This window comes from Etheostoma cragini, chromosome 10 (genome assembly GCF_013103735.1).
Source record: "Etheostoma cragini isolate CJK2018 chromosome 10, CSU_Ecrag_1.0, whole genome shotgun sequence".
Taxonomy (NCBI): domain Eukaryota; kingdom Metazoa; phylum Chordata; class Actinopteri; order Perciformes; family Percidae; genus Etheostoma; species Etheostoma cragini.
Window position 1 is genome coordinate 2,084,344 of NC_048416.1, and position 11,257 is coordinate 2,095,600.

At 40.2% G+C, this 11,257-nt stretch overlaps 2 protein-coding genes and 1 non-coding gene across 4 annotated transcripts in view; all 3 read right to left on the reverse strand.

Moving 5' to 3' along the window:
- The window catches only part of fam122b (family with sequence similarity 122B), a 5,520-nt gene extending 600 nt beyond the window's left edge, over window positions 1-4,920 (reverse strand). Inside the window, exons 1-9 of one of the 2 annotated variants that reach the window (XR_004658219.1) lie at window positions 3,824-4,920; window positions 3,620-3,698; window positions 3,474-3,527; window positions 2,397-2,440; window positions 2,225-2,279; window positions 1,775-1,876; window positions 960-1,045; window positions 620-684; window positions 209-366 (exon numbers count right to left, since the gene is read on the reverse strand). Coding sequence is in view for 1 of the 2 variants with exons in the window: in XM_034883399.1 (XP_034739290.1) it covers window positions 270-366; window positions 620-684; window positions 960-1,045; window positions 1,775-1,876; window positions 2,225-2,279; window positions 2,397-2,440; window positions 3,474-3,527; window positions 3,620-3,698; window positions 3,824-3,948 (707 nt within the window). In the remaining variant the exon portion in view is untranslated. The remainder of the gene's footprint in view (window positions 1-208; window positions 367-619; window positions 685-959; window positions 1,046-1,774; window positions 1,877-2,224; window positions 2,280-2,396; window positions 2,441-3,473; window positions 3,528-3,619; window positions 3,699-3,823) is intronic. The other variant, XM_034883399.1, reaches the window with a different exon arrangement.
- On the reverse strand, window positions 1,981-2,123 carry LOC117952323. The gene has a single exon (XR_004658385.1). It is a non-coding gene; the product is annotated as a small nucleolar RNA U109 (small nucleolar RNA).
- Window positions 4,921-5,578: 658 nt separating the features above from the next.
- The window catches only part of hprt1 (hypoxanthine phosphoribosyltransferase 1), an 8,465-nt gene continuing 2,786 nt past the window's right edge, over window positions 5,579-11,257 (reverse strand). The window contains exons 3-9 of the mRNA XM_034883402.1: window positions 9,895-10,078; window positions 8,431-8,496; window positions 7,619-7,636; window positions 7,443-7,525; window positions 7,244-7,290; window positions 6,728-6,804; window positions 5,579-6,558 (exon numbers count right to left, since the gene is read on the reverse strand). Of these exons, the coding sequence (XP_034739293.1) occupies window positions 6,511-6,558; window positions 6,728-6,804; window positions 7,244-7,290; window positions 7,443-7,525; window positions 7,619-7,636; window positions 8,431-8,496; window positions 9,895-10,078 (523 nt within the window). The 3' untranslated portion in view covers window positions 5,579-6,510. The remainder of the gene's footprint in view (window positions 6,559-6,727; window positions 6,805-7,243; window positions 7,291-7,442; window positions 7,526-7,618; window positions 7,637-8,430; window positions 8,497-9,894; window positions 10,079-11,257) is intronic.

The window sequence follows — 11,257 nt, forward strand, 5'->3', positions numbered from 1 at the left end:
AGAGGTTAAGTGGCATCTCTCCAGCTACCAATCCACACTCCGTACTTTGGTCCTTATGGGGACTTAAACCTGCGACCCTCCGGTTCCCATTCCAACTCCCTACTGCCCCCCGACCCGGTGTTTTTTTTGTTTTGTTTTTTAACAGACCATGATAATCCACTCTCTTCCCGGAGCTTCATTCACCTGAACCCGTTGGCTGAATCCTTACCTAAACAGTGTGCTTTTGAACGGTTGTTCTGACATTTTGTTGTTGATCCCCCAAGTCTTACCAGGAACTGAGCTCTGACAGGCTGGAGACATCGGAGGACAGCATGGTGGTGGTGCCCTGGAAGAGCCTCTTCGGCTGACTCTCTGTCTCCATCTCGCCTGTCGAGTAAAGGGACCCTGACATTTAGGAAGCTCAATACACAGTCTGTGGTTGCTGCAGTGTTTATCCGAGTTAGCATACATGACAGAGCTTACTAGTTAATTAACAGCACTCCCCAATAGTTACATTTAGGAGTTACACCTAGAATGTGATCAAATCTAAAACAGAATACTGTGAGCCATTAGAGTCCTTTAGTGCCTTTAACCTTTATTCTCAAAGCATTTTGGGATTTCAGGCGTGTTGGGGGCCTACCTTTGCGTTTCATTGGCCCGAGTATGCTGGCTCTTATGCAGTTGATTGGGCTTTGACTCCGTCGGCTAAGGAGCACAGAAAGCACATTTTGTCAAACCAGGGGATTTTGAAATGTAACCCAGAAATATACAAGCAATACAATAGTAGTAAAGTGCATGGAAAGTCTTTTATTCTACCAAGCCTGGCAAAAGGAAACTCAGTCGATGCCAGTAGAGACAAACTGGGAGCAGCTGTAGTCTCACAGGAAACTCTCAGGCTTTTGATTTACAACCGGAGTAAAAGTAACATTTGTAGACTATAAAGTTAATAACTGCAGTTCTTTCTCCCAGGAGTTGCTCACCTGAAGCGGCGTGTTGGGCTGGGTACTGGGCTGGGTGTCAGGCCATTGCTGCTCACGAGGATTTGCAGCGAGGGAGAGAAACACTGCTGCTTGCAAGAAAGCGAAACACAAGACAGATTAGATTAAAGACTGATTAAGGCAATAATCTGATTCTTTTAGTACATTTAGATTTTAGATTATTTGGGGGCTTTTTATGGCCTTTAATCAACAGGATAGCTTGAAGACAGGCTAGGGGAGCCAACGACATGCAGCAAAGGGCGGGGCCGCTACTAAGGACTCATTTTGTTATTTTATGAGCTGCCATAAAATGATAGTGTAAGTTTTGTGTTTTATTTTCTTACAATTTTAATTTTTTATTGTTTATGATGTGTACTTTATTACGTCACTGCCACATTTTCAAGTGAGTTGTAAGGATCTCAGGAAAAATAGCACTAGCCTTCTAGTATATTTACGTATTTGTATAATTAGGACCAGCGGCAATTAACAACCTTTTGATCAACTTTGGCATAACATGCAACAACAATAAATCAGATGTAAAGAAGTGTTTCTATACACAAACACTGATGTGGCTCGCACTAAAATACAGGTTTTCAAGCTGCCGCAACCACATTTCACAAAACACAACCAAGTTTGTGTTTTTCAGCTTCTAATAAATTGCTTCCTGTAGGCTGCCACGCAGACTTCCATTCATCAATCTGACTTCAAGTTGTTAGTGAAATCAGATTCCGGCAGACCATGAAAACGCTTTAAGTACTACCTTCACCTCATAGCATAATCCGGTTATGTGCATGTAAGAACACGGAGGTCAGATGTACCTTTTTTCCTATCCCTCTTGTTGGAGATGGTGCAGGCGACACAGGCACAAAGTCGACGCGCTTTGGAGACGAAGATGCCGACTTCTCCAAATCATTGTCACTCTAAGAACACACATGATTGCCAAACACATTGGTGGCCAAGTCAAATCTACAGTACTAGGTGTTGAAGTAGTAAAAATAAAATAAAAATGAAAATCAATAAAATATTGTGTCGGAGTATTATACTACCAACTCAGTCTGACCTTGAAGGACTGGTGGCCCTGATAACTCCAGATGTTTTCACTATTAATCTGGCATGTTTGTGTTTTGTCCACTCCACAGAGATCGAGAGGACGACAATGGCCCAGGGCCAAAACATGCAGTGGGAGGCAAAACCGAGCTAACTTTCAAGGATTCAAAACAACACATATCAACACGGATAAGGATTGGACAATCCGTAATGAGGTTTACCAGACTCATGCTTTCTTCCCAGGACTGGCTCATTTGCATGGCAGCTTGAACCTCCCTGTGAATAAAAACAGAAAAAGGAATAAGTGGATGCGTATTAGCCTTGTACCTACACAAAGTAAGAGTTCAAGCAGATCTCTTTATCCACAACTGCATTCACAAACGCACAGCTTACCGCTCATGGGCAGTTTCTCTGTTCATCACATCCACACCCTCCTCCTGCAGAAGCACACAAGACGTTAATTGTTATCTTAGTTTTCCAAAATATTGCTTTCTTCAAACAGATTTGTAGTTTTAACAACTAGACATTATTCTGTCTCATGACATTACAATCAGGCCTAATATTCTAACTTAAAAAGGTACAGCCTTAAAAGGTGACATGGTGCTCTTTGGATGCTTTTATTTAGGCCTTAGTGGTCCCCTAATACTGGGACTGAAGTGTCTTTTATACAGACCATAGTGGTCCCTAATACTGTATCTGAAGTGCCTTTTATGTAGACCTTATTGGTCCCCTAATACTGTATCTGGTGAAGGGAGGGAGGTCGGTCAGTTTCTCTATCTAGCTTAAAAACTTAATGTGAAATGTTCATTCCATTGGACGTTTAATGCCATCTCAAAAGCTAAAACTGAACCGTTTTTGATTTCGCTTGTGGAGATTAAATTTAGTCAGCAGATTACACCAGAGTAACCTCTAGTTAAAAACGTTATGCTTGCTACAGGCTTTGCTTCATTTTAGTGTTAAACTATTGGCATAAGAAAATGTGCGTCCATTTGTTTCCCATGTGATAATCATGATTATCTCTGACCTTGTTGAAAGCACAGGCAATCCCTGAGGGTAGGCCATGCGGAGGAGACATCAGGTCAGAACAGAGAACAGTGTTTCTCTTTGTGCTTTTTACGGTACTCCCTTTTCACTCTAAAAAACTGCTTTTGTAAGCAATCTCACTGTTATTTTTGTACTTACGTTGCAGTGCTGTAAACCGACTCTACTTGCTGCAAGTAAAACTTTTAAGCGAACTCCAGGGATTTTGTCCAGTCTTTGATAAATATTTATCCAACACCTCATTTCTGTTTGAGTCCGATACTACCAATTGATCAACTCTTGAAGATCGATGGCCCTGTGGACTCCAAAAAGTGTTCCTCTTGCATGTTTTTTAAGACACCATCACTCCCTATGGCTTGAGAAGGAGACGGTGGTCTGACATGCTCCTTTTGACTTCCAAAACATGTCAAAAACAACACTTCCTCTTACTTGTTTTATCTGATGAAGTCTGGTGCTGGGGACGCGAACAGGTGATGAAGGGACCTGTGAAGAAGGATGAGTGTGGAGAAGAGAACATTCAATACACAATAATGAGGACATAGATTACTTGAATAAAAATGCGTTTAGCTTTGTACCATGTTGGGCCTGTTGACAACTGTGGTGCTGTTTCTCCGGCTACGCAGGACCTCTCTCTGGAATACCTGGGAGTTATCACTGGAATGACAAATTAACAGACCAACCATGTATCTTCTACCCATGAGGTGATTGTAATTCAATTTGTATAAGAGGACAAACGCATTCACTAAAATATTATGCAGTAACTGTCATGTTGTATAAACCTTAGGCCATTTATCATGGGTGCACTGTTGGATCTTCTCAAGTGTCCATCGCCCTGAGCTAACGAAGATGGTATTTCCAGATCCAGTTCCATCTTTTCTTGGGGCAAGACTCCTGAATTGTTCATTTTGCTAGCTAACGCTGCCCGCCACTAATTAATGAACTTAAAATGGCTAACCAGCTCAGTTGTGTTACATTGTTGCTCTCCAAACTTTGCTGACTTTACATATTCTGAAGAAACATCATCAATCAGGCAACTAAGCTGACGTTAGACAACCTAGCTAGCTAACGAAATGTAACATTAAACCCACTGCAAAACCGCAAGGCCCTGTCTCCTGTATAACTTCGGTGTTAAAGCGCTTTAAACCTGGCTGTTAATCATAACAACGCTATTTCTATAATTCTACATATCATGACTGTGTGGTCTGCCAGAACTGGCATGTGCTATGACCAACTGTGGGTGGTTAGCATACCATTGCTACATACCGCACAATGCCCTGTGTCTGCAGGCTACCGACCCTTTTGCTGGTGCAGGGCAGCAGTAGCTACGTGACGACTGAAACGCTACTATGCTTAGCTAGCACTGCATGTTAGCGCGTTCAATTAGCTAATTATCGGTAGCCATGACCAACTGTTGACTTTAAGTGCAAAACAAATCGATTATAATGTAGCTGACGTTAACATAACGACGCTGGCGTTAAGTGATTCTCATTACGTGAGTCTAGCTTCTAGCTAATTCAAGCCAGTGTCATGTTAGGCTCCTCGCTAGCTAGCTAGTTTCATCCACAGCTAGCAGCCTAACTATCTACCCTGCTAGGCTAACTAGCTAAGTTAGCAGTAACGCCGATAGCCACAATGCTATGTCCACAGAGCAGCTGGGTCAACATTTCACAAACTAAATGGTCCTGTCCGTTAACCTAGTAGCTTTTACGTCTCACAGAAGAAACTACAACAGTGTCTATCGCAAATAGTACTCGCTCTACAAATTCGTTTTTCGTTTCTGGAGGACGCCGCCAAGAATAAACCAGATCCAAGATGATCAGGAGCTAGGTTAGCTAGTTGCTAGCAGCAAACTTCACGCCCCTTTTAACGCTAACAGCAGCTCTGTCCAATGAAACTGCCTCATTTACCGGCATGTTCAGGCGGGATATAGCGAGCTGCATCCTCCAACTTGCCGGACTATGCAGATACCTCCGGGAGGATAGAGGTGTGATTGTTCCGGCAGACTTTCTGTTTTCATGAGTTATTTAGAGCAGCCAATCACGCCACTGTTCATATTGTCATACTGGCTACACAACTTTATTGCCTTGCACTTATGGTGTAATTTATTTTGCAGATAAAACCTACTCAGTGAATTCAGAGATAAAAAGGTTTGACGTTTTCATCAACAATATAAATGAGATGATCAATCATTTAATTTAAATTCAAAATTGCATCATTCTTGTTTTGCAAACCATCCAGACTATCAGAATAAAATATAAAAAAAATAAATATACAGGTAACAATTGGACACAAAAGTGAGAAAAACTTCACCATTTGTTCAACAAAAAAAATTAGCATTTAGCAGGTATTTATTTCAGTCAATTATAAGCTTTTCTTCCTAGAAAGCTGGGAGTTCTGTTAACATAAATACTATAGTAACACACTGAACACTTTTTTTTAATCTTATCTGCATCCCCACTGATACACGTGAACCAGGTTCAGTTATTTGTTGTCATATAGTATATAAATCTGTGTAGGGAAATACACTAGTCACATGAGGGGTGTGAACATTTAATTGCTGGTATTGAAAAGTTTAGTTGACACTGGTTTACAATGAACCAGGGCATTTTCATATATAAGGTGGAAATTGAAAAACCAAAAGAAATCATGTTCAACTCAATGACAGGTAAATACAGATCAAGTAGTTCAATTAGGATTGAATCACTTTTACCTTCAGCATGTGTATCAATTGAACATTTGTCTGTAAACTATACATATTTTCCAGCATAAATAAGATATCTGTCTGAACAAGGCATCCATGCATCCGATTTCTTTGTGTAACTAAAGACAAAGATGTCATTAACACATAAATAAGGATATTTTTTATCTTCAGCGAATCTATGTGTTCAATTAGGGACAGAAGTCAGCATTTGTGTTACTTTTCTACACAATGTGAAAAACATCTTATCACACACACCTCAGTAACAAACATTTGTTTAGTCCCAAAATGCACATATCCTTTAAATATTTAAGAAAATGCAATGTCCTCCTTAAGGTAAAAGTAGAATTACAATCAAATAATTATTTCATTTCATTGGAGGTTGCCAAATGTTGTAACTCTTAATTTGGCACAACAGTGATATTGTATTTAAAGCTAGCAGCATTGCTCTGAATCAATAAATCCATGGCATAAAAAAATAATTTATTAGTTGTGGGGGGCACAGAAGCATTATACTAATACAGATTCTGGGTGCAGCCGTTTAACCCAGATGTGTTACTAGCTAAGGCAATCAAATTTTGCAAAAGTTGTGTGTTTTGTGGATAAAACAGGCAATGCAACGGTCAAGATTAGTACTCCAACAGTGTCAGGGACCCTGAGCAGGCTGAGTATTTTTACGACACAATTATGAAGTATTAAAATATAAAATTCAAAAGGACCGCAAAAGGGGAGGGTATAACCACACATCAAAGGGTTTTGATGTGCTCTTCATGCCTTGTACTTCTCCTTCCCCGTTTCACTAATGACGCAGATATGCTGAAACAGAAAAGGATCAGTGAGTGTGCATATTATTGATTCACATGTTTGTTCTCCTGGTCATACCTTACATTAACACAGTTCCACACTAGTTGTTCAAACTCTAATAAGCACGAAACATAAGCTACTTCAATCACTAGGTTTTCTCTATCCATCTCACAATACTTACATTCAGATCTCTAAAGTACTCGTTGTAGTCTAGTGCGTATCCCACCACAAATTTGTCAGGCACCTCGAATCCTACAACTGAAAGACAGGGGAATAAATCAGTTACGTGTCTTTGTCGGGATAAACTAACACTGAAATTAAGGTATGCAGAGCATACAGTACACAAGTGTTTTCCCTAGCATTGTGGTTGACTTAGATGTGAGTATTTGGTGTGGGGTTTAGATGTCCTTCTTTAAGAAAAGATTTTTTCAATAAGCAATTTCCCCATACATTTGTGTCTCTTTGCAGGTTTTTGTGTCTTTTTATAGTCGTGTTGTTTCTTTTTTTGGCATTTTTGTTTTAATTTGGGGTTGTTATGTCGCTTTGTGTCCCCTTGTGGTAGTTTTGTGTGTCTTTTTCTCATAATTTTGGACTGTTATTATCACCACATGTGTCTTGAACGCTGGAAAAGCAAGAGCGTTTCATATCACTAACAGTCTAAAAATAAAAAAATAAACATTTATTGTCTTGAACTCACAGTCTGGTCGGTAGCCAACACTTCTTGGCGTTCTCTTCACCAACAAACTGAGGACAAAAACCAAAGTTCATCATCAGTCATAATACTTAATAGCTGCACACTGTCATTAGAAACCACCACCATCTGTTGTCACGTAACATAGAAACATTATCACAAGATTCCACAAGAAGAAAAATCTGTTTTGAAAGGATCAGCTTACCTTGCTACTTTAACCATTTTGGGGTTGTACTGTTGGAGAAGCTGCAATAATGTCTGCATTGTCTTCCCAGTGTCGATGATATCCTGGTTAAACACAGCAGGAAAGAAGCTCATATTAAAAAGGTCTTGGAATAGAAAGCGGACGACTTTATTACATTAGAAAACATTAGTACATACCTCCACAATCAGGACATTCTGCGTAAAAACAAAAGAACAATGAAATTAATGAAAAACAGTGGACTGGATACATTTGACTGTAGTATGCTCAAAAGGAATGTGACTCGAGTCTAGGGGGCCATCCACACAGAAACGCTTTTAGCTGTAAACGCACGGTTTGCATCGTTTTGGCCCATCGTCCAAATGAATCCTGTAAGCACACTGCCTGGAAACGCACTTATATGAAACCTGGTCCTGGGGTGAAAAAAAATCAAAACTGGCGCCTTTGCTGGCGTCTTCGTTTGGACGGCGAAGCCGCGTACTCGCGTTTTCATCATGTCATCGCCACACCCCTCGACCTCTTATCCCACGACGACGTCTCATAACAACAACGGCGGACTACATGCTTGTGTTCCTGCTGGAGAAGATATTGTGCCTATTAGGGTTTCTAAGGCGAAATATACTGTTTCTATTCAGCGTGTAAGCTTTATACGCATGCATGTTTATTGGTGAATTTCTATAGCAGAAACAGCGCGGGAGTTATTTTGGTACGTGTGGGCGTGGACCGCATCATTATGTGTGTAGCCCAATCATCAGCATTATTAATAAATAAGCATCATCAACGAACCGGTTAAAAAAATTATGAATCAGTTAATGCTTTATAGTTTCATTTCAAATGTCAGTGCTGTGGGAATACACAGTAAGAAATGATATGATGGACAGCAGCAGTACAAGTCGTTCCTAATTTCAAGTTCATTTCATTTGAAATAATATTGATCAGTGTCAACAAAGACTGTTTTAGTCATAATCATGCTGCTTTTTATGCTTCATACCTTGCCCGTCAGTGTAGACAGGTCATCTCCACCGATTACTTTGATTTCACCCGTCGACTGGTCGTTCTGCGAGGAAGGGAAGGAAGTGGACATGTTACAGACTTCTCATTATCTGTTTAAAAGGTGGAAAAAGTGGAGCAAAGTAAAAAAACTGGACATCGTGACACGTTTCTATGTCATGGTTGTTGGTGTGTTTTCATCTTTGTACAGGGTTCATATGCATTTTAACCAATTTCCATGACTACATATTCCTGAAAATCTCATTTGACATTATACAATAAAAATAAAAATCTGTTTTAAGGTTTAGCCTCAGATGTTTAACAATAAAATTGATGACAATGTATGTGGTGCAAAGTGGAATTCATAATATCACGCCCAGAATAGAACGTTTAAGACGATGTGAAATACACTTTTTGATTAGAAGATTTCTTTTTTTTTTAAATTAACCACATGCTTTGTTAAAAAACTTCCATGACTTCTCTAAAACATTCTAGGTCTTAATATTTTCCAAAACCTTTCCAAGCCTGGAATTTGCATTCTTCAAATTCCATAACTTTTCCAGTTTTTTGTAATATGTGTTTAGTTATTGTCTAACTCTCAGTGTGTGTGTGTGTGTGTGTGTGTATCATATTTGAGAACCCTCCATTTCCAGCTGATTTTTTTCTACTCTCTGCTCAACCTGATGCCAATCCTTTTCTTTATATGGTCATCTGCTCCAGACACGTCACTGCAGTGTTTGCATTACATACACACTGCTATATGAAGCTACGTGTAGCGACATGTGAATGTATCTTAAGGTGTGTTCCTGTTCACTGACTGGAAATGTAAACATGTTTTCTCCTGTTTTGAGATCTGACTGGCACCCTTTATTACAACATTTGATCGCGCTCTCTTCCTCTACAAGGGTCAGCATATTGAGTTCATGTTTTACACACATTTGGTTGGAAATCGGGTTAATTAAACCAAACACACATTCTGAATGTATTTCCTTACTTATTAAACATTTACAAAACCAATTTTTTGACCATTTTAAATCTTGCTAGGTTTACATGTTCACATCCATGGTTGCTAGCTTGATGTCCTTGTGTTTTTAGTCTTCGGTGATTACTGTGCATTGTCATAATCAAATAAAAACATCTACAATGTCTTTTTCTTTTCTGTCTTTGTTGGCACAACACTACGCTTCTTAGCACCAGTGGAAAGGCGTGAAATCTGCCCTGCATGCTCATGCACATGTGCGTGCACAAGATATTAATAAATTAGGGTTAGCGCTTGTAAAAACATTGCTCCACAGAGCAACTAGCTGTCAGAAACTCCACAGGGTACCTTTAAGCATTCAAATTTGTAAATCTTTTAAACTAAGTGTGATCAAATGTGACTGCCTGCTTTTACATAAAAAAAAAAACTTAAAAAAGTGCACCACACCCTTAGTGATTAAACAAAGGGGAACAAATTATATATTACATAGTAGCTTTTGAGGCGAATGAAGTCCACTGTCATTGGGATGGAGCGGTCACTGTTCCTGTTCAGGGCCTTGATGTAGTCTAGCAGGTCTGCAAAGAACTTGTAACCCCCTTTGAGCACACAGAGGGCCACGATGTGGTGCCCCCCCATTTCCTTCATGATCTCTTTGGCGAGCCTCTCTGTCCTGTGGTCACGTGGGAGGGGGGGAGAGAGAGAGAGAGAGAGAGAGGATAGTTAGCTCTCAGTTTTCTGCTGCAGTCAGCAGTAGTTCCCTATTATTCCGTATGTGTCAGCAGGCACAGCTGTCATTTCTAAAGCACTCCCAAGTAGAATAACCAGAAATACGCTGAAAGCTTTAGGGCAAAACTTTTTGATGTTAACAAACGTCCGATCCATTGTTGCTACAAAGCTAATAAGGACTACCAGCTCCACCCAACTCTCTCTGTATCTCTCAGCATGGCTGTGTTCAGAAGATTGGGGCGTCGGCGATTTTCCTACGCAGAAACTTGAGGGAAGATAATGACCTCTTCTGAAGAGTCCATCATGTTTTTTTTTTATCCTCCGTGTCCTGCTCGGCTACAAGTAATTGCGTGGAGGAGGGGTGGGGGGCTGCGGGATCATGGAATGCTTTTATCATGTGGACGCGCCAACAATTTTGTTGTCATTACTTACAAATCCTCATGGGGGAGACAGAAACTACGCACTGTAGCTTGAACAGGAATCCCCAAAACTAAAAAAAATCTGCATTATGAAATAAAAATCATGTAAAAAAAAAAATATATATTTTTCTTTTTCAAAAATGCACTAATCAACCGGTCATTCAGACAACCCACATTCATCACATTTGCACTATCCTACTAGAATGTGCTAAAAATGTGGCTACCCCCTAGTGCTGTCAGTTAAACGTGTTATTAACGGCGTTAACGCATATCCATTTTAACGGCGTCAATATTTTTAATGGGGAGATTAACGTTCTTTTTGGCCTGGCAAACGTTGTAGTTTTTTCACATGCTGTTGTAACAACTAGTACGTTAGAAAAACTACAACACCCACCGGATCTAGCTAGACCGGAAACACCACAACAGGCACGCCGCACACACGCTGTTTGGGCTCGTGAGTCGGCCAAAGAGTAGTAAAGTTGCGTTTTGAGTGGATGGCGAGCGCAAGACCCCAAAATGGACGCCGATAAGATTCTGGATGGAAAGTTACTTTTTAAAAGTTGCCAAAGGTTCCATTGACGAGACCAAAGTGATTTGTGTGTTTGGTCGTTAGGGTTAGGTGAAGTGAGCTATCATTGCAGCACGTCCAGTCTCAAATACCACTTTATGGCCAAGCACACAGCTGATGCTAATCCCCCCCCCCC